The 23,894-nt window shown below is 36.6% G+C and overlaps 1 protein-coding gene across 6 annotated transcripts in view; it reads left to right on the forward strand.

Annotated features, from left to right (window-relative positions):
- Positions 1 to 20,774, forward strand: part of dgkh (diacylglycerol kinase, eta) — a 140,523-nt gene extending 119,749 nt beyond the window's left edge. For 5 of the 6 annotated variants that reach the window (XM_051708502.1, XM_051708504.1, XM_051708500.1 and 2 more), the window contains 6 exons: positions 172 to 438; positions 1,284 to 1,376; positions 2,176 to 2,295; positions 6,349 to 6,454; positions 14,348 to 14,478; positions 18,108 to 20,774. In XM_051708502.1, the coding sequence (XP_051564462.1) occupies positions 172 to 438; positions 1,284 to 1,376; positions 2,176 to 2,295; positions 6,349 to 6,454; positions 14,348 to 14,478; positions 18,108 to 18,194 (804 nt within the window). In that variant the 3' untranslated portion in view covers positions 18,195 to 20,774. The remainder of the gene's footprint in view (positions 1 to 171; positions 439 to 1,283; positions 1,377 to 2,175; positions 2,296 to 6,348; positions 6,455 to 14,347; positions 14,479 to 18,107) is intronic. The other variant, XM_051708503.1, reaches the window with a different exon arrangement.
- Positions 20,775 to 23,894: the final 3,120 nt, after the last annotated feature.

A 23,894-nucleotide genomic window follows, 5' to 3' on the forward strand; every position in this document is an offset into this window, starting at 1 on the left:
TCAAAGATCCCCCCTTGGGATGTTCAAACCTGCAACCTTTAGGTGACCAGCCCAGATTTTTCACCACTGGGCTGTTTGTGCCTTTAAGTATAAGTGTAGGTGTCCTTTTTAAACGTTGACTGATAAATCTCATTGCCTTTCAATGAGTCTTGTCTTTATTTTTCAAAAAAGGCATTTGAAAACACGTTGAAGTCTTGGGAGGATAAACTGAAGTATGACAAGCCTCCGCTGAGGCCGCACCTGTATCCTCAGCAGTCTGTGGATCTGGCCACAGAGGAGGAGGCCACGCTCATCCAGATGTGTGCACGAGCCGCTGAAGATCTCATTACCAGGATTTGTGAGGCTGCTGAGAACTACCAACTTCTTGAGCAGGAGCTCGCCCATGCCGTCAACGCCTCCTCCCATGCCATCAATAAAACACACCCAAAGTTTCCTGAGGTGAGAGTGCTATCACACCTAGTCCGATGCTACTGAAGTTTTTCACACCAAATCTATTCACATATTTGAGTCTGGTGCCCAATTTTCACCACTCTCTGAAAAAAGTTTGGATATCTGAATTTATTGTTTGTCCTACATACCTAGCCTGCAGAAAAGACCAACTTAGACCAGAAAAGACTGGTCTGGTGTCTCTGAACAACAGTATAGCCTCTGAATAAAACAATGATGGATCACAGTACAATATATCAGACTTCACAGGAGTTCACAGAGTTTGCTTTTGTGTGCCAAAGATTTGGTGTAAATAGTCCTCACAATAAAGACCCAATGAAATGGCTCGGCGAATCCAGTTTACTTTACTGTGTTTCTTTATGTTTTTTCTTGTTAAAACAGGACGGTTGGGTGGGGCACATTAAAGGCCTTTTTAAATAGCCAAATGCCTTTAGTTAATTTCACTTATATGAACCATGCTACTTGCTATTGCTAGTCAGAGGCAGGTGGTATTAGTTTGAGGGACATTCTTAATCTAGATAGCATTTTGTTGGGCAAAAATATATGTGCCTGTGAATGCAAGATGAGTCATCCTGAAAAAATGAATGTCTACTAAAAGATAATTTTGTCAACTTTTATGTGTACACTATCATAGATGACCTCAAAGCTAGTAGACACAAAATAGACTAAAAGCCACAAAATTCTAGATTTGATTTCATGTCTCATATTCTGGATGTAGGCTTAAAGCTCTGGTAGGTCATGGATGAATTCTCATACCTATGATTTGCCTATGACTGTTGCTTTAAAATCTGATGTTTAATAGACGACTGATTATTCAGACCATCTGTTCTCCTCAGAGCTTGACAAGAAACACTGCCATCGAGGTTGCCAGCAATGTGAAGGCCCTGCACAATGAGACTGAGTCACTGCTAGTAGGGCGGGTGCCATTGGTGAGTTTGCTGTGAAAATGATCTCGATTCAATGCTTCAATCCATTTATTTTCACCTTTTGAAGAAAGTAAATGTGCATGGTGCTATCCCTTCTGAAATGACCAGCAAACTGTGCATGGTTGGTCACCATTATATGCTGAATTCTGGATTGTGAAAGAAATTTCACAAATGAGCTCTTTTTAGTTCTAATCTGTTTTTGGTTGTGATCAAACATCCCCATTCTTTCTCCTGGACAGCACTGAGTTTAAATGAAGAGCAAATGGAGACTTGCTCTCCTGAGAAACCTTCTCAACAATCTCAAACTGTGCTTAAACTACTGGGCATCTTTGCCAAGATACCAGAGATTTTAATAGGAACTCAAGCATTTCTCATCAAATTCTTCTTTTCGTCTGTTCGTCTGTTATCCAGTATCCACATGAACTTATAGGTCTATAGTCTTACTCTATGTCAATATACATTATCTAATTTGTTTCTATTATTTATTTATTTTTATCCTATGAAATTTTTGAAGAAACTTGTATACTTAATGTATACTTAAATGAAACATAACTTAAATCTCTCTTAAGCTATGAAAGAGCAACCTCTAAGCAATACAATTTTTCATCTGGTTTCTTGACTAGCCAGCAAGACTACCTTAGTCTACCTGAATGACTATGCTGGTCAACCAGCTTCACCAGCTAAGTTTGGCTAGGCTAGTCCACCAACATAAACCTTTGAAATGTATTCTGGTCTTAGCTTGTCTTTTCAGCAGGGTTGGTTTTGATAAAGCACTCTATAAGCTTTGAGTTTCTCTCTGCAGCAGCTGGATCCTCCACATGAAGAGCTGCTGTCCAGTGCACTGCAAAGTGTTGAGGTGGAATTGGGCAAGCTGGCTGAGATCCCCTGGCTCTATCACATCTTACAGCCCAATGACGAGGAGGTGAGCACATCCTACAGAAAATATTAAAATTGTGGCTGAGCGAATGAGTAGTAACAAAAAATAATATATCCCTTAAAATTTAATGAACATAGATATTAGGGCTAAGCAATATTTTTCAGCCTTTTGTCGATATCAATACACATCTTGATATTTATTTATTTATTTGCTGTAAAATGGCTGAAAAGAGTGTTTCTTTTATTTTTTTATTTTTTATTTTTTTTATTTAAAGAACCATTATATTAACCAAACAGTCATTGTTGCTAAGTAGATAAAGGTTATGTAAAATATATAAAGTAATCAAAAATGAGAATAAAATGAAAAATAGGGATGGGAACTTTAACGCATGAATTTCTGCAATTAATAATTGACTGTTTAAAGGTGCACTCAGTAATTTTTTGAAGGATGTTGAAGTGGCTTACATTGGCTTACACTGACACCTAGTGGCCTGAATGCTCCATCATTCAAACACAGTAAAGTTTTCAGTTACCATTGTAGAAATTCACTATGCTCAGTAAACCAGGATTAATTTAATCCATGAATGAAAGTGTCCAGTAACAGGGCAGTGACTGAGATTAAGTAAGTAGTATTCAGCTGGTCATGTGATGCTAACATGGCTGCCCCCATGAGGGGCCCCTGCCATGTAAAATAAAAGAGCTTTTATAAGGTTACTGATATGACTGAACTCTTCATCTCACATGATTGTTCACAATTTCTTTAGAAGTAAAGCTTTCTAAATGAGGGGAAAAATTACTGAGTTAACCTTTAACATGTTAAAAATATCATGCAAATAATGCAGTATCCATTTCTTTTACTTCCTGAAACTTCACTAATGTTTTTCCCCACTTCCTGTGGCTACAATTGGCAAATATAAATTTTCAGGAGGTACTCGTTCGACTCGACTGCACATCCTTGCACAGAAACTGATTGTGTGGAGTAATGCACGCTTATTCATTAAGCGCGACACATGTCCCGGGCATAATACACTCAGGAGTGTATTTACTGTACGGAGAATGGAGACTTCATCCGCATGTGGCAAGCCAGGTGTGGGAGAGATACATGCATGTTGCTGTATCTCTTTGCATCGCCCGAAAACGCTCACTCACTGTCATCTGAACCAGTGTCAAAAGCGAAACTGCGTGAGAGAGACCCAATGTGTGTGCACCAGAGAAAATAATAGTTTTGAGAATTTAAACATCAGCAAATTAAACTTCAGCATTCAATTTGTTTTATATCCGAGTGTATTGTGTCTAATAATGAATTTTTAATGTACTCTAAATTTTCTCTTGCCAATAAAGCTTGACGTGAATTGAATCTATCTGCCATTTGATCCGATTATTAAAAAACTAAAAAAAGATTTTGATCAACTTTTAAATACAGCATGTCCACTGATTTTATGGCATGTAAACATATACTTGTATCAAAGATATACCTGTTAAAATGTGTGTAATAAACTCTGTCTGCAAAAAACAGAACATTTTAATTAATTAAAATAAATATTGACTAATTTCTTGAGTTATTTGAAGTATAAAATAACTATATTTATGATTATATTTTTATTTTAAGCTACCATGTGACATGATTAATTGCGATTAATCACTGAAAATTGTGCGATTAATTAGTTTGAAAAAAAATGATTGATTTGTAGCCCTAATAAAAAATAAATGCGTGAAGTAAAATACAGGTAAAATCGAATTAAAAATAAGCAAGGCATGTGTTCCACTGTTTTTCACTTTTATTTATTTTTAGATTCAGATTACAGACAGACTGCTAAACTGATTCCTGGAAATTAAATGAACTTACCAACTATATTGCTATTTTTGCTACTTCGGTTTAATTCAGACAATAAAGACCATATTAAAACATCTGTCTTAACTCTCCCATACTCTCAAGAGTCAAGACACGAGAAAAGGAAAACTGGCTTAATAAAAGCACATTAAAGCCATTGCAATCTTAACAATGGCTACGTTTACATGCACCCTCATAATGCGATTATAATGTGATTATGGCAATGCTGTGATTAAACTGTAGCTCATGTAAACAGAATATTGCGATTATGATATTGTGATTATGCTTATAAGATGCTTTAATCGCATATCTTCCACTCTGACTAAAGTGCACCTGCAAAAGTGCTGCTGATGGATCATGTTCCACTCAAGCACAGGTTCAAATACATCGCGAAAAAGCTGCACTTACTTTTCGCCTTCATGTAAAACGGCAGTTCCATGCACCGTTTTCCAGCAGTTGTGCTATCCCATTTATAGCCCCACGGCAAAAGAAAAATTTTTCCCGAGTTGTGAATGTCCGTTTGCAGTCTAACTGAGCCCCTAAAGGGTCAAGGTAGTGGGGAAAAAATGTGATGGGTGGGGGAAAAAAATAAGCAAATGCTTTTGCGTTCTCTCGCAAAACTTTGCGTTCCCCCGAGAATTTTTGCATGCTCTTACAAATCTATTGCGTTCTCTTGCAAATTATTTTGCGTTCTCTCTTTACGTCATAATGACAGTCTTCTGCTAGCCCTCCTATATGTATTCCAGCATTATTCCAGCTTTTGAGTTCAACAAGAAGAGAAAGCCAGTGCTTACTTAGGCAATGCACAAATCATAATCTTCAATTTATGAATGTTTCTGCATATCGCAGCACCATTTTGTGGCCCTCTTCAGCCAGTCACGGCCCATTCGGCATAACGCTGTGACCCGTTTCAGTTTATCGCCACCCATTCGGGCCCGTTTTGCGGCCGGCCCACCGGGAAAAGTCCCAGTTCTCCCTATGGCCAGTCTGCCCGTGTCTCAGTGTTGAATGATTGACTCACTCATAATACAATTGTCGCCATCTACTGGCACATGATAAATGGACATATAAACATACATACATATAAAATAATAGTTGATATTTGAGCATATGATATTCAAATTCCATTTAGGAAAACATGCTACAAATGTAAAAACAGTCTTTTAGCATTTTTTTAAATATATTGCATTTTGAATTGCATTAAAATTATATATATTTTCAGTTTTTTTTTATTTTTTTTTATTTTTATTTTTTTTTATATGCCATATATCAGATTTATGTATGATGTAATGAAATGAAATGTAATGCAATACAGAAAGGAGTCACTGTATCTTCTCACTCTTTACATGTTTACAAGATACAGTTCTCCACAAAAGGTATGCACCAGCACCTGTCATCTCGACTTATCTCACATAAATGCAATAGCCTGCAGAGCATTCAGGAGCGGGAATGCATATACAAGAGCACAAGTTTTGCGAGAGAACGCAAAATAATTAGCGAGAGAGCGCATAGCTTCTCGGGGGATCGCTAAGTTGCGAGAGAATGCAAAAGCGTTTGCTTATTTTTTTTATTACGCCACTAATTTTTTCCCCACGACCTTGGCCCTTTAGGGGCTCCGTACAGTCTGAATTGAATGTTTGGGAGATAAAAAGACCATATGCCTCAAAATAATGGGAAGAAAACACGTCTTTGAAACTAGTTTGTGCTCGTGGGCGAAACACAACAACATCCATTGCATGTATTCCGATTCACACACAATTGACTGTTATGAACCGATTCTTTTTAGTGAATCAAAACAGACAGTGCATCCAGTGTAGTCGAAAATGACTCTTATGAAGAGGTTCTTTTAATAAATCGTTCAAAAATACTCACAAACTGACTGACTAATTTTCCTTATGTCAAGCAGCATTTAAAGATACATATTTGCAACAAGTTCTTAATTTATAAAAAAGCATTAAAACTTCACATTTCTCAGCAAATAATCAGAGTAATGGCAAGTAGCATGTAAACGGAATTTAATTGGTTGGCCCAAATCATGTAAACTTCTTAATCGAATTATTCCTTATAGTCTGATTATTGCAATAATCAGAGTATTGGTGTACATGTAAACATAGCCAATGTTGCTTACCGGAAATTTTTATATCACCAGCAAAATCATGACTATATCATGAATATTCAATATATTGCCCAGTTGTACTAGATATACATATTATGTTATCTAATAGAGTCATATAATAATAACACTGATGGTATGTTTGTTTCAAATAGGACCATTCACTGGAGTACGGAAAGAGAAATAGTCGGAGTGGCATGTTCCGTATAGTACCAAAGTTCAAGAAGGAGAAATTCCCCAAGAAATCCAGCCCACAGTCAGGTAAGAGTGTGTGTGGGTTTGTCCTCACATATATTCAAAAATCTTCACATGAGAGGTAGAATAAAATCATGGATGCCTCAGAATTTGTGGCATTCATGATCACGTAAAGTGTTTTAGTTTTACGTTGTTTTGTGGTTTGATTGAGATGGGGACAGGAATGCAGAAGAGTAGGACAAGGAGACTGAGTTCTTCTTTTTTTCTGTAAAAACATGATTGTTCATGATTGTTGACAACATGAGTTGTTAAAGGAAGTGATGTCAGATCTCTGAAGCTCATCAGGGCAGTGACACATAGAATTCCATATAGCATCTACATCCTTTGGGAGTTCTCTCTGTTCTATGATGTCAAACCCAACCATCCATGAGCACCCCTGCCCTTCTCTGGTCATGATGTTGTCCTGTGAGTCAGAAAGAGTCCATGTGTCTACATATGAGCAGCAGGCACAAACCAAGGTGTCCCGTACAGAAGAACAACAACAGTCCCACAGCTGAAGACCCAAACACTTTTATATTACAGATGTGCTACTGTTTTCCTAGTTTAATTATAATGCTTAAAGGTGAAGTGTGTCATTTATGCATTGCTAGTGGCATTGAACGGAATTGCAAAAATAAAAACACTTCCACTGCCCCTTCCGACCCCTTTCATTCCATTGTTTGGGCAAACAGCTTATTAAAGTAAGTCCCACCCCAAACTCACACCATTGGTTGAGCCATAATGTTCGATATATAGTCTGGTCCACATTGCAACTGCCTACTTTGGAAGGATCTGTCTGACACGTAATCTGACCGACCACAGTTCATTCTGTCATTAAGTGCGGTTTAGAGGCGGATTTGTCTGAAATTGTTATAACCACAATAATACACCAGCAAAACATCAATAACTAGATATGTTAAAAATAAAATATGTTTACCCTGACTCCATGGCTTAAGCCGGTTGCACACCAGACAAGAAGCGTGTATGACAAGGCACAGGTATCACACGCAGGACACGTTGCGTTGCAAGTAAAGTTGTGAATCTAGTTAACATACACAAAAAAAGTTACGAAGGTTTTTGTACATTAAAGAATGAAAAATGTGACGTTGATGAGTTTGCGGGTTAGTGTATTAAACTTAACGATTAGAAATAGTGACATATTATGCAATTTCTCTATACAGTATTTAGCCTTAAATAGGTTTCATTCAGGCTGTCAAACTACAAAAAACATACTTGTAACTAAAATACATTGTGTTGGCTCTATGAAAGATACAAATACACAATATATCATTATTTACATAAAGTAAATAATCTTATCCTTTGTTAATGATTTGTGTCAAATTTAATGGAAAAGCAGAATTTTGAGCAGCCTTAGGGGTCATAGGTGGGGGCAGTGTGCATACATTTATAGAAAACAGTTGTTTGGAACGTGCCATGACATCCACCAGACGCATCCAGTGTGCGACCCCCTGTACTTACTTGGTCTTTGCACATTAAGTTAGGATAAGAGAAGTGTATTTTAGCACCAAAAAAATGGCACAATTCACCTTTAATCCTAATTGAAATCCAGAAATTGAGGACTTACTTTCTAGTTCTATTTTTTGACAACCAAGGTAGTTTAATTTAGTACCTACACTCCAAAAATAGAGGATCCCAAGGCAAAACCGGCTCTCTCCACTGTTTTCATGGAAATTTCTTTTAAAGCTAACAGTATTCCATCATATTCTTAGATCATAAATTTTTTTTTCATATTTGCATATCTACACACTTAATGGGTTGGTTCACCCAAAAACAAACATTCTCTCATCATTTACCTTCATGCCATCCCAGGTGTGTATGACTTTCTTTCTTCTGCTGAACACAAATGAAGACTTTTAGAAGAACATCTCAGCTCTGTAGGTCCATACAATGCAAGTGAAAGAGTACCAACATTTTGAAGCTCCAAAAAGCATATAAAGATAGCATAAAAGTAATCCATAAGACTCCAGTGGTTAAATTAATGTCTTCAGAAGTGATCTGATAGGTGTGGGTGAGAAACAGATCAATATTTAAGTCCTTTTCAACTTTAAATCTCCACTTTCACTTCCACATTCTTCTTTTATTTTTGGTGATTTGCATTCTTTGTGCATATCGCCACCTACTGGACAGGAGAAGTTATAGTAAAAAAGGACTTAAATATTGATCTGTTTCTCATCCACACCTATCATATCACTTCTGAAGATATACTGCGTTTATGTGCTATTTGGAGCTTCAAAGTTTTGGTCACCATTCACTTGCTTGGAATAGACCTATAGAGCTGAAATATCCTTCAAAAGATCTTTGTTTGTGTTCAGCAGAAGAAAGAAAGGCATACACATCTGGGATGGCATGAGGGTGAGTAAATGATGAGAAAAGTTTCATTTTTGGGTGAACTATTCCTTTAAAGCAGCAATGTGTAATTTCTGTGCCACTTGTGTCACCACATGGAATAGCAAAATAATGACTATTTTTTTAAACAGGTTTCTCAAACATTCCCCCATCTGCCATTGGTTAGATAGTCTTGCCCCAAACTCACGCCATTGGTTGAGCCAGTGTTGCTGTTTTAGGATGCTCAAAAAAACATAGCAATGTTATGAGAGCATCACAGAGTCACACATTTTTTCAGTTTTCATGGAAATCAACCTACTATATTTTATCATAGGCTGATTTCTAAATTAAATATAGAAAATAATATATAGGGATACAAAAAAGACAGCTTTACATTAAACACAATTTGGCCCTGGTTTTGACATGTATGTCTTATGAGGTTAACACAACAACAACAACAGACTGAAGTGTACACATACAACAGGGCGGCAGCGTTCATGATTACATGATAATGTTTATTATTAAAATTAATTACATTATACAGTAGCCTACAATAGCGTGAGTGTAGTACACAATAGTGTGGAGCATTATTGCTTTTTTCACATTGTATTGCGCACGCTGCAGCCGAGCGAACCGACAATGAGACCCACAATGCATGTAAATAACAAACATGATGTCTGAACATGATTTGTTTTCCTTGCTCCACTCTATTTCCAAAGGTTCTACAGTTGCTGGTGTGTTTGTTGTTTTATTTTCATCACGCCTGCCGCTGCGCTGTGATAGTTGGGGTTCAATCTACGTTATTCTCCGGTGTTGTGGTTTAACTGGGGCTGAGTTCTGAATAAACTTACAACATAATGTTGGCATCCTTGTACAGATGAAAATAAGTGGTATAATTATGGTGTGTTCACGCCATGTCGAAATTACTATAATTATGAGATGGCAACTCGGAGAACCGAGCCGTTCGCGTCCTCAGACCTCATAAGTTATTCATTTCTATGGCAACACTTATAATGCCAAAATGGCTTTGTTGTTGATAACAGTAAAATGTATATCATTCATTAATTCACCTCTATATGTTTTTGCAAAATGTTTAAGAACAAGAAGAAATGCTCCAGGCATCAATGGCATAATAAAATAGCATATTATACAGAAATATGTTCACCATATTGGTTCTTTTCACATGATGTCACGACTTTCTTGTCTGAGTTTTCATAGAGTTCCGAATTTACAACTTGTAATTACGAGCTCTACGAAGACGTGAACACTTTTCACAAGTCGGAATCTCGTAATTACGGTAATTCCGACATGACGTGAACGCACCATTAGCTCGAATGGCATTTTGTTCAAAACAAACATTTTACCAAGGCAGGAGATTCGATCTGGTTCAAAAACATTATGATCAATGCAAATTAACACAGTGTTATCAGTTTGAGCTATTATGCGGCAATATCAGTAGCGAGCATCTTTATGTTCAAATTAGGTCTCTTTATTTGGTGTGAAATGGTGCACATTATCAAGCAATGTTAACGCCATGTTAACTTGTGCTTCACGTTCACAATATGATGTTAACTCGTGCTTCACGTTCACAATATGATGTTAACTCGTGCTTCACGTTCAAAATATGATGCTAACTCGTGCTTCACGTTCACAATATGATGTTAACTTGTGCTTCATGTTCACAATATGATGTTAACTTGTGCTTCATGTTCACAATATGATGTTAACTCGTGCTTCATGTTCACAATATGATGTTAACTCGTGCTTCACGTTCAAAATATGATGCTAACTCGTGCTTCATGTTCACAATATGATGTTAACTTGTGCTTCATGTTCACAATATGATGTTAACTCGTGCTTCATGTTCACAATATGATGTTAACTCGTGCTTCACGTTCACAATATGATGTTAACTCGTGCTTCACGTTCAAAATATGATGCTAACTCGTGCTTCACGTTCACAATATGATGTTAACTCGTGCTTCACGTTCACAATATGATGTTAACTCGTGCTTCGCGTTCACAATATGATGTTAACTCGTGCTTCGCGTTCACAATATGATGCTAACTCGTGCTTCGCGTTCACAATATGATGTTAACTCGTGCTTCGCGTTCACAATATGATGTTAACTCGTGCTTCGCGTTCACAATATGATGTTAACTTGTGCTTCGCGTTCACAATATGATGTTAACTCGTGCTTCACGTTCACAATATGATGTTAACTCGTGCTTCACGTTCACAATATGATGTTAACTCGTGCTTCACGTTCACAATATGATGTTAACTCGTGCTTCACGTTCAAAATATGATGCTAACTCGTGCTTCACGTTCACAATATGATGTTAACTTGTGCTTCATGTTCACAATATGATGTTAACTTGTGCTTCATGTTCACAATATGATGTTAACTCGTGCTTCATGTTCACAATATGATGTTAACTCGTGCTTCACGTTCAAAATATGATGCTAACTCGTGCTTCACGTTCACAATATGATGTTAACTTGTGCTTCATGTTCACAATATGATGTTAACTTGTGCTTCATGTTCACAATATGATGTTAACTCGTGCTTCATGTTCACAATATGATGTTAACTCGTGCTTCATGTTCACAATATGATGTTAACTTGTGCTTCACGTTCACAATATGATGTTAACTTGTGCTTCACGTTCACAATATGATGTTAACTCGTGCTTCACGTTCACAATATGATGTTAACTCGTGCTTCACGTTCACAATATGATGTTAACTCGTGCTTCACGTTCAAAATATGATGCTAACTCGTGCTTCACGTTCACAATATGATGTTAACTCGTGCTTCACGTTCACAATATGATGTTAACTCGTGCTTCGCGTTCACAATATGATGTTAACTCGTGCTTCGCGTTCACAATATGATGCTAACTCGTGCTTCGCGTTCACAATATGATGTTAACTCGTGCTTCGCGTTCACAATATGATGTTAACTCGTGCTTCACGTTCACAATATGATGTTAACTTGTGCTTCACGTTCAGAATATGATGTTAACTTGTGCTTCACGTTCACAATATGATGTTAACTTGTGCTTCGCGTTCACAATATGATGTTAACTTGTGCTTCACGTTCACAATATAATGTTAACTTGTGCTTCACGTTCACAATATGATGTTAACTTGTGCTTCACGTTCACAATATGATGTTAACTCGTGCTTCGCGTTCACAATATGATGTTTTTGTCAAATTATGACATTGTATGAAATCTGAACGTCTTTTTTTTTTTTTTTTAAACGCTTCTCCCAAATATTATGTGACATTATAAAATCAATCAGTAGTTGAATGAACAAAAAACTTGACAGAATTAATAGTTTGTTTGTTTGTTATTTGTGTATAATGTAATCGATCATGTTCTTGCCTGGCAACATGTGGGTCCCCACTGCAACTTTTTCAGCTCAATCAAAAGATTTAAACACCTCCTCCCCCTGTCGAGTTAAGGTGTGAATCGCTGAATCTCTGGGTGTTTAAAGGGTATGTCTGTTGAAAAATGTTACTAGAAAAATTTCTTGATAAAAAGTGTTAAAAGGGTTCTAAAGTCCTAAATAATGCACTAAACCAGTTGGAACACGGTTCTGTCCTGATGTCCTCTACAGACAAAATAATCATAGTATCACCATGGTATTTTCTAGTAAAATAATTGTAACCACAAAATTAAACATGGTTACTATATTAACACCATATTACTGTAGTAACACCATTGTTAATATCATCAAATCTATGTTTTCTGCCAAAAAATCATGGTTACTACAATATTACTATAGTACAACTACTTTTATATTATTTTTTATTTGAAGCCTCCACAAGCACTACGTCTCTGCGGTAACGTGCTCCACAAGACACGTGATAAGATGTGCGGATTGACGGTCTCAGACGCGGAGGCCACTGAGAATTCATTCTCCGCCACCTGGATTGAGGCGAGTCACTACGCCACCACAGGGACTTAGAGCGCATTGGGAATTGGGAATTCCAAACTGGGGTGAAAAGGAGAGAAAAAAAAAAAAAAGATTGGAGTCAAGAAACAGAATGGGAAAAATAATACACCAAATGCAGAACAGAACCCTGGTCGTCCAGACCGAAGTTAAACTCCACACCATTGGAGCGAGACTCTCAACGTACTTTGTTGTGTATTTCTATGTTGCCAATAGACTATTGGGGTTACATTTTTTCATTCATTCAAATAGTCACTCTCTACTACGACAGATAATGAATAACAAAGCTTGTAACCTACAGGTTTGAATTGCATAGCGTTTCTGGTTATTACATGTGTAGCGTAAAACTCAAACACATGTATTGAGACAAATATTATACAAATAATGTGGTCACAGAACTAACTTCCAACCTAATTCCTGTAATGGAAAATTGCTATTCTTTTTCAAATATTTTCAGATATTTCATTTGATAAGTGTTCTGCTCCCATAAATAGTGAATCTGTTCACTTTTACTTTCGTTTTTATTACCAGGAGAATATAACGTAATATGACACAATGGTATACATATAAATTAATTAATTGACATTTGATAATCCTGTTTAAAAATAGAAAATATGAGCTAGCCTATCGGCACATTAAAAGAAAGCACAGGTTTAAAGTCTTAACAGTTTTCTGAAGTCACAGTTGTTTGAATATGCGATCTAATGATGCTCGCTCATAACGTCTGTGCATTATGTATAAAAATACTCACAAATGATAATTCTCTTTAATTAAATGTGAATGAATAAATGCTAACAAATAACTCTCCAATGCGTAGACGTCCCCGTGAATGCTGAATGCTGCAGTAAATTCTTTATCGTGCGTCTCCATTACAACATTTAGCCAGAACATAAATGTTGTGGTGTTTTTAAGTTTGTTGTTCTTCTTCTTTCTTCTGTTTTTTATTTTTTATGGTGGTTGGCAAAACAAGCTTAACTTGCCCATACAGCCTCCAACTGAATGGTCGTTACATTGGGAGAAAGAGCTCTGAGGTGTTCAGCTCTAGCCTGTTGCAATTCTATGGTTGTAGCGCCCCTTAATGGGTTAGAGCTGCTAATGACCCATTCACACGGTGATTGCGGTGGTAGAAAGACTATTTTGAATGGATACCCACTGTACTATGCTATCTCAAATCTGAAGCAGGTCATTAGCTGTTTGGGGCTTCGGCCTGGGAATCAGCTAGCAGATATGAGTCACAGCCCAGGACGTTAGAGCGTTAGGTTGCACAGGCTTCAGCCTCCCATTCTCCCCTCCTCCTCTATCTCCTGTCTCTGTGTTTGCTCTTCATGGGATGCCGGTGGATGTCCCACTGTGATAACCTGCATGCCAGAAACGCTCTGGGTGTACCAGTGACCAGAGACCTGTGCCAAACCAAACCTGTTTAACCCTCTCTTTGCCAGCTGCTGCCACCACTTCTCTGTCTTCACTTTTCCTTGTTTTGATTGGTCCCTTTTCCTTTTGTGGTTGTTTTTCATTTGTTTCTCCTTTCGGCCTGACCCTGTTTGCTTGTGTCCTGTGAGTTTATGGGGCTTTGGACACTCAAGGGGGCTTCTTGCTCTTGACTTGTGTAGTTCAGAGGTGGGGTACTGAGGAGGTGGCCGCATGGTTGGAGCAGCTCAGCTTGGGGGAGTACAAAGACACCTTCATCCGCCACGACATCCGCGGCGCCGAGCTCCTGCACCTGGAGAGGAGAGACCTCAAGGTATACACTCAACCCCTTTCTGTGCCTCACGATGTCCCTTCAAACAACCGAATCTTGCTCTTGTACTCTCTCTCACTCTCTCTCTCTCTCTCTCTCTCTCTCTGTATTCTTAACTGTCACCCTGTTTGCTATTTTGTGCTGCACTGCTCTGCTTGGCTTCCTCTGTGCAAGTGTCATTTGGATATTACACAACTAAATGTTTCTGACACATATAGAGTAGAGTCTAAAAGGTACTGTATGTTTGCTTAAGTCAGCTAGGCTTGAAAGACGCAAATGGGCTCCAGAGGCACGCAGTGTAGGCAGATGAATGAATGCACCTGCAGAGTGTTGTGACACACGGTTTGATAGGCAGCTCCACACTGATATGCCTTTGTTTGTGTTGCTCATGAGTACAGTGACAAATGTTTGTATGCATCGTGTGTGAGTGTGCACTGCAAAAAAATCATTTTCTTTATCAGTATTTTTGTCTTGTTTTCCAGTAAAAATATCTAAACATGCTTAAATCAATGTAAATTTACCTGAGAAGCAAAATTGTATAGGATAAGACATACACAGGTTTCTGAGAATATATCTTGAATTCAATTTATGAAGTTAGGTTTACCCCATTGGCGAAACGTTTTTTTTTTTTTTTTTTTAAAGGAATATTCCGGGTTCAATACAATTTAAGCTCAGTTGACAGCATTTGTGGCATAATGTTGATTACCACAAAAATGTATTTCGACTCGTTCCTCCTTTTCTGTAAATAAAGCAAAAATCGAGTTTACAGTGAGGCACTTACAATGGAAGTGAATGGGGCCAATTTTTGGAGGGTTTAAAGGCAGAAATGTGAAGTTTATAATTTTATAAAAGCATTTACATTAATTATTCTGTTAAAACTCATGTATTATTTGAGCTGTAAAGTTGTTTAGATCGTCATTTTTACAGTCCTTTTAGGGTTTGTTGACATTACATCGTCATGGCAATGAAGTTATAAAATTGGATATAACTTCACACAGAAAAGGTCATTAAGCGATTTTATCACACCAAAATCATGTTAACACAAATATTGCTTATGTCTTGTGGCTATACTTTTAAAACTTTTAATGTTTATAGATTGGCCTCATTTGCTTCCATTGTAAGTGCCACCTTTTTTTAAAGACAAGGGACAAGTCATAATCATTTTTTGTGGTAATCAATATTAGGCCACAAATGCAGTGGATTGAGTTTAACAAGTGTATATCTCATAAAGATTTTGTTTGATTGTTTTGTTTGTCTTGAAAGAGAATATACCAATGGGGAAGAAAAATAAACTTTTTAATTGTAATAATATTTTTTAATTTAACTTTAATTTATTGTAACTTATAAAGATGTATTCTCTGAAAATTATCTTTTCGATTTTACTTTTCAAATAATTGTCTTGTTCAAGACAAGAAAAATCTTGTTCAAAGGATATTTATTTTTACTTTTACTGGAAAACAAGACGAAATTGCTGATTAAGAAAAGTATTTTTGCAGTCTGTGATTTGGTGAAAGCTTTGAGCAAATCAGGCCCTGTTTACAGCTGGTATTAAAATCCGTTTGGGGCAGAGTCAGAAATTAATGTCCAAAAATGCCCTTGTAAAGATTTCTTGTTTTTTATTTGTAATATCTGCTATAGTTCTGCTATAGTCATTTGCACTTGTTGGAAATATATAAAAATTAGATTCAGGAAATCATAACACATTCAACATCCTTGTTCAACACACAACTGAATGTTTATGTGTAGGCCCTACCAAATATAAGGTGCTATGGTCACACTAATCTCAAGCACAAGTGAACCTTGGACTGTGCCATTTTTATGCCTCTGTTATGTCCCCCCATTTCAAATGTCCTTACCGTTTATCTGGTTTAAAGTGTTAGTTCACCCAAAAAAATGAAAATCCTCTCATGATTTACTCACCTTTTAGCCATTCCATATGTTTATGTATCTCCTTCTTCAGCAGAACCGAAATTAAGATTTTTATAAGCACATTTCAGCTCTGTTTGTCCATGCAATGCAAGTGAATGGGTGCCATGACACTGCTGGCTGTTTTACGGTCCAAAATGCATATTTAGTCAGCATAAAAGTAATCCACACGACTCCAGTCAATCAATGAATGTCTTCAGAAGCAAACTGATAGGTTTGTGTAAAAAATAAATCGTTTATTAAAACTTTATTAACTTAAAAAAATCGCTTCCTGCCAGCAGTCGACGCATCAGTGACGTAAGCGCAATGGCGCATTCATGCAAGAAGTCGGAAGCGCGTGCTTTGTATACAACAGAGGAACAAACGTCATGCAAGAGTTCATTTCAAACATCAATACAGCGGTGGGAAGAAGCAACGATTTAAAGTTACAAAGGTTTTAATTATCGATTTGTTTCTTACACAAACTTATCAATTTGCTTCAAAAGACATTCATTGATCGACTGGAGTCATGTGGATTACTTTTTATGCTGACTAAATATGCCTTTCGGACTGTCAAACAGCCAGCAGTGTCATGGCACCCATTCACTTTCATTGTATGGACAAACAGAGCTGAAATGTGCTTATAAAAATCTTCATTTCGGTTCTGCTGAAGAAGGAAAGTCATACACATCTGGGATGGCTTAAAGGTGAGTAAATCATGAGAGAATTATCCTTTTTGGGTGAACTAATCCTTTAACTTCATTCTGTATATAGGGTTGTCCTCAAAAGATATATTGAAAACATAACAGTTTAGGAAATAAATAGGACTAAATGTTTTAATGATAATCCAGTCAAGTCTCAAACAGTTTAAGCTCCAATTCAGCAGTAATTTGATATAATGGGATATTTGCTGTCTCAGGTTAGCTGCAGTTTACAGTTTAACCCAGCCATTCAGACACAACCAACTGCCTATAATATTAAAATGGCCAATTATCAGCTGTTAAACCGGCCTGATTGATTTATAGTGGTCGATCACTATTTTGTGCTGTAGTACAGTACTAAACCCAATGGCTGTCATAAAGGGTGACCTAACTGCCACTAGATGTCACTATTCAGGTGGTTTAATTATAGTTTGGTGAGATGCCAAACTTGGGATGTCAGTTTTCATGAATTTCCTTAATAAAGTGTCATGTAAATCAGCAGTCAACTAACTGATTAATCTCTTTAATAAAATCACTTACTAACCTTTTCTGTGTAAAGTTATAGCCAATTTTACATCTACATTGCCATGATTATGTAATATCAACAAACCCTAAAACGACTGTAAAAATTACGATTTAAACAACTTTACAGCTCAAATAATACAATAGAATTAATGTAAGTGCTTTTATAAAGTTATAAGCTTCAAATTTCTGTCTTTAAACCCTCCAAAAATTGGCCACATTCACTTCCATTGTAAGTGCCTCCCTGTAACCTTGATTTTGGTTTTTTTTTTTTTTTTTAAAGAAAAGGAGGGACGAGTCGAAACTATTTTTTGTGGTAATAAACATTATACCATAAATGCTGTCAGTTAAACTTAACTTGTCTTTAACCCGGAAAATTATTTTAATCCTAATTGTTTTTATTAATATTTACAGTGTGCACTGAATTGAATTGCTCTTTTTTTCAGACAGGTGTGACCTCTTTAAATGTGTTAAGAGTGCACTTTTGTTTGCTCATTCCCATAGGATCTGGGGATCTCGAAGGTGGGTCATATGAAGAGAATCCTCCAGGGAACTAAGGACTTGGCCAAGAGTTCGATGGTGGACCTTTGAGACGTCAACACCTATTACATTTGTGCATGAAGAGGAGTTGAATGGGAGCTCTGGTTTACAGTATGAAAGTGCTTTGGTATTGTGAATAGAGGGCTTTCTGTCCTTTATTTAGGATAACTTGTAGAAAAGCTAGGAATGTTTGTTTTAGAGCAAATGCTGGTGCCAAAACGACAAGGATTGTGTCCGAGAATTTGTATTGGTTTTAGATAGAAAAGCCATTCCTCACTTATCGCGTCAATGGCAAAATCAGGTATGCAATTCTTATTGTACAGGAAACCTTTGGCCTCTTTAAAAGATTCAAAATCAAGTAGCAAAACAGGACTTCCATAAAACGTTCTCCCCGAGAGAAGTAAGGCCTCTGAATAGCTTACTGGCTCTTTGCCTTGCGGTAGATGACAACAATAGGAGGGTGATGTGATGTGTCAGCAATATTCTGCTTTCGACAGCACTGTTTACATTTTACAGAGACGGGAAAAAGACTGCTGAAGTATTGCAATCAAACAGCAATCATCGTAGAATGGTTGTGGAATCCAAGAAAGGTCAACAAGGGGTTTTCCTCGACAGTGAAATTCTGATGCATGGGTGTGCTTGCTATATTTGTATAGCTATTTTAATGCATGATCAGCATCTTGTTTTTTATTGTACAAACTAACACTTGAACAAGTTTTATATGAATTTAGTAGAATGCCATTTGTTACTACTGAAACATCCCTTTGGTCAAATTAGACTGCTGATTTATATCTATTTATCTATCTGCATGGAAACTTTGTGTCAAAAAGCAGTGTCATGTGCCATATTTATTGTAAAATGAGCTTTACTGGTAAGAAATGTTTTTAACCTTATATTAGAATTAAGTACCAAAGTGAATGTCTCCCGGTTTTTGCAGTGAAATATTTTAGTTCGCCTAATAAGTGTGAACATTTTCAAAGTTTAAGCGCCCCCCCCCCACAAAGATTCACCGAAAAATGAAAATTCTGTCATCATTTACTCAACCTAATGTTGTTCCAAACCCATATGATTTTCTTCTGTGGAACACACGCAGGAAAGAAGATTATAGAATTTTCAATCGATTATGATTTGTAGAATCCCACTGAAAATCTAGCTTCTGAAATCCCTTAAAAGTTGTTTGGAAAAACACTAAGACCTCTAAAATATTCCCACAGTCTCTATATCCTCTCAATGTAACTTATAACTTCAAGATATTGTTATACATTAGTTTCAATAGGAAATGGAGTTTTGAAGAAATTGCAGTTGACCTGCAACATTACATATTGTTGATTTTTGATCCAGGAATCATGCGCAAGTTTGATAGAATACCTACATTGACTTTTGGTTGGTGGCATTACAGGGTATAAGAGATGTTTGTTTGTTAATATATGCACTGTATATATGTTGAAGAGTCTAAACTGTTAACTCCTCTTATGATTAAAGTCTTTGTATAGTAGAATGCTTACATGCTATTATCAGATTACACATTGAAATGTGTATAGAGCACCATAACACCTTTGTGAATTCTAAGTTAAGTAATCGCCTTTACACGTTAAGTGCTGTTGTACTCTATGGAAAGTGCAATATTGTATTTATTTTTATACATTTCTTCTTGATGAAGCTTTATTATGTGAGGTTTTTTCATGGAAAACTAAAAAAGGTGGACTTGTTGACAGACAATTCATGACATGTTCTCTCCAAAATTCATAACTCTTCCATAAGCAAATTGTAAATCCTGTTTAACTGTGCTTCCAGGATAATTTGCTAGACGGCTGGTTGTTGCCTCATACTGACTATTATCTTTTGTGCCTCTTTATTTTTTCTGTAAAATGGGGGATTTTGAGCTTTGCGCTACACCTCGTTATAAATTAGCCAAGCCAACCGACAGTGCATCTGGGACTCATAACAGTAGACTTTAGTTTATGTTATATTATAATTTTCCTCTAGAGGGTGTTAGATAACATCAAAGTATTAGTTTAGAGAGAGAGTGAGACGCAGAGAGAAAATACTTTGGAAAATATGTGTTGTTTCCAACCAAGATATGTAATTCCACCCATAATTTACCTGAAGAAAGAATTAAAACAAATATGGAGACTGAGCACAAGCCTAGAGGGATGGGTTTGTTTTATTGGGTGGAATTTTGAAGAAAAAAAATGCAGCATGTTTTTGAAAAGGATAATACACATTTAAAGAGTTCATTTAGAGTTTAGTTCATTATCATCAAGCAGTGGGACTAGTAAGACTTTCATGACAGCAGTTCATTAATCAATAATTGAAATAGTGTGCATAATGAAGGCACAACAGCGCCAAGGATATTGTAATCTGCTTTTTGTTCCACAATCTATGTTATCTGTTTATTATGGTTTAATTGGCAACTTAATGTCCCTCCCTCCCTTCATCCATGTACATTAGTTCATTTAGGTTTGACTGAATTCCACAAAAAGCAGAAAAGTGGATTGAAGCTAAAAAACGTACAGTATGGAGATATTGACAGCATCTAAAACTTCAAGGATTAGTTCACCCAAAAATAAAAATTCAGTCATTGTTTACTCCATATGACTTTCTTTCTTTTTCTGAATACAAAGGGAGAAATTGTGAAAAATGTTGTGCTCAGAAATGTCATACAGTAACAGTTTATAGTGACCACCTCTTCAAGATTCAAAAGAACACAAAAGTATAATTCAGAAGTCTAATAAATTATTCCATGAGACTCATGATTGTTATGAATGCATACGATAATGTTTGATGAGAAACAAACTAAAATCGAATGTATTATTTAGTGAAAATGTTCACTGACATTTGATCTCCTGTGTGCATTCATGATAGGGCACGAGAGCAACAGTTCACGCAGCCCCCTCGCGACATTGGGGTGTTCAAGCGAAAACTCGTTTGTTTATCTAAAAACAGGTCATCCACAGCGATAGTGACAAAACAACACAACACAGCTGCACACAAACCAGAGAATAGAACTTACTAAACATGTCTGAAGAGTAGTCAAACTACTGATGCATTTCTATGTCCAGCCTTATTTTTTTGAACGGAGTACTCGGAAATCAAACAGAAACATAGAGAAGGCTACAGGGAGCCACAGTCCCACCGTGTCCTAACCTGACGGCAAACTACACGCGATAAAAGGTATATTTTTTATGGTAATGAGAGTTTTTGTCCTAACCAGCAGTGACTGTACCAGTGATGGTACATTCTATCGATCTCTTTTTTCTATTTTCGGCATCGCGCGGGTAACTCAGTCTACTGTGAACTGGCACCGGTCCAAAAACGTACAAAAAAAAAATAAGTCTGGGCATAGAAATGCATCAATTCTTCGACTGCAAAAATAGTAAGTTCTGTTCTCTGTTTTGTGCGCAGCTGTGTTGTTCTTTTTGTCAATACAAAATGAGTTTTCGCTTGAACACCCCAACGTCACGAGGGGGCTGTGTGAACAGTTGCTCTCATGCCTCATAATAAACGCGCACAGGAGATCAATGGTCAGAGAACATTTTAACTAAACAATACACCAAACCTTATCGTATGCTTTCATAACAATCATGAGTCTTATGGAATAATTTATTAGACTTCTGAATTATACTTTTGTGTTCTTTTGAAGCTTGAAGAGGTGCTCACCATAAACTGTTATTGTATGACATCACTGAGCACAACATTTTTCACAATTTCTCACTTTGTGTTAAGAAAAAGAAAGAAAGTCATACAGAGTTATAACAACAAAGGGGTGAGTAAATAATGACTGAAGTTTCAGTTTTGGGTGAACTATCCCTTTAAAGGTGCTGTAAGCGATTATAGCTGTTCTACTTCCACGAGACTGAGCCGTTGGATTAGCCACGCCCTCTCTCCAAAACCCTATACTCCAAAGATTCCAAATTAGTTTTACTGAGACCGACATCATGCAGAAACGGTTGTTAAAAACAGCAACAAAATAGCTCCCTTAACTGACAACTGTTATGAGCAACATTGCATAAAAATGACATTAAACCTCAATAATTCACTGCAACAACAACACTATGATTACTTGCTAAATGAATGACAGGTTAAAGCTTCAGAGACCGTGGCCCGCAGGCACATTTTTGTTTGCTGTTTACAGAGTCTAGTGCTGTTACAGAGACTGGTGAGATATCTCATGACACTTATTTCATTATCTTTCAGGGAGTAGAATTTTTTTTTGCATACCTTTCCATGAAAAACATCGCTTACAGCACCTTTAATTATTTTTTTTATTTTATTTTTTTTACATATTTACATCTTTAGAAATGCAACATATTAACACATTCTTTGTATATATTAGTGGCATTTTTACTCTTTAATCCCTTAACCCTAACCTTACCCCTAAACCTAAACCTAAAAAAAATGAACAGGTAGATAAATGTAGAGTGACATACAATATAATTGTTACAATATAATATTATACAGTATATACTGTCTATATATAAATGGCAAAAAGCAGTAAAAATACAAAAGTAGCCCAAGCGACGATGTGCTGCTTTGGATTAGATGCTGTCAATACTGCACATTTCAGTGTCTATACAAATGCAAGTAAATGTACTCATGCTAGAAAAACGTAAGAATACCTATGAATACTAATGAGATTACATTGGTTGAACACATTTTTCTCTGTTTAAATCTGTTCAACAGAATTCCAGATTTCACCTAAAAAATAGCCTCAAAAACTGCCACGAGGGCCTATCCATCGATAATAGAACATTTGAAAAACAGAATTAAAAAAAATCAGACAATCAAATGCTGAATGATATTATCTTGAAAAGTATGTGAACATATTTTCTCCATGCATTGTGAAGTGCGACTGAATGCAGTGATATGCATTTCCAAGTGGCTGAAAGGTCCCATTGCGAAAGGTAATTTCCTCTAGCTAGCTAGAATCATTACCAAAGACACAAGTTTATTTTGAGAACACTTTTGTCACAGATTTAGACATTATGAAGCTCCCTGAAGCCCTGCATAATTGGCCTTACGTTGTCTCTGTAGCAGTTTGACCTTGTGTATGGTGCCTCTGTATAGTTGGTTTGTTTTCATTAGACTTAAATCACACAAGTGCAGTCTTCCTTTCATGCCACAGTGAATACATCTGCACACAATCCATGAATATCTGAACCTCAGTGAGTTCTCAAGCGACCAAGTGTTGAGTGTTTTTTGACTATGGGTGAACGTGGGCTTTTGGCTTATTGATAATGGAGAACATAAAGCTGTAAACTGCCTGACATTTCAAACAAATCGAATCATTTGAGGAATTTGTAGAGCAAGGTAACATGTCTTTGACATGGTTTCTAACCATTTAAGAGAAGTGCGATGTGAGATTCATTCGTTTACATTGTCTTTACAATGGCACAGTTTCATTTTTAAGACTACATGTATACTGTAGGTATATTTACAATATTTGCATATTTATTAAGGTTAAACAACTGATGTGTATGTGTTTTCACTATTGGAATATAATGTTTCGGTAGTCACTTATATTGATATCTGGATGATTTTTTGCTAAGTAGGTAATTTTTATGACTACTAAGTGACTGTTTTCTGTGCCTTTTTATCGTAGATGCATGGTTAACTATTTATTACAATATGGAGGTCACTGAGACGTGTATTTTTGTATCCTGATTAAATAAATGTTTAAATTTTGATGTACATTTTGAGGTGGTAAAATGCTTCCAGTTGATATCTTCCTTCTTCAATAAAACTGAATGC

The sequence above is a fragment of the Myxocyprinus asiaticus genome, chromosome 10 (assembly GCF_019703515.2).
Source record: "Myxocyprinus asiaticus isolate MX2 ecotype Aquarium Trade chromosome 10, UBuf_Myxa_2, whole genome shotgun sequence".
Classification (NCBI taxonomy): domain Eukaryota; kingdom Metazoa; phylum Chordata; class Actinopteri; order Cypriniformes; family Catostomidae; genus Myxocyprinus; species Myxocyprinus asiaticus.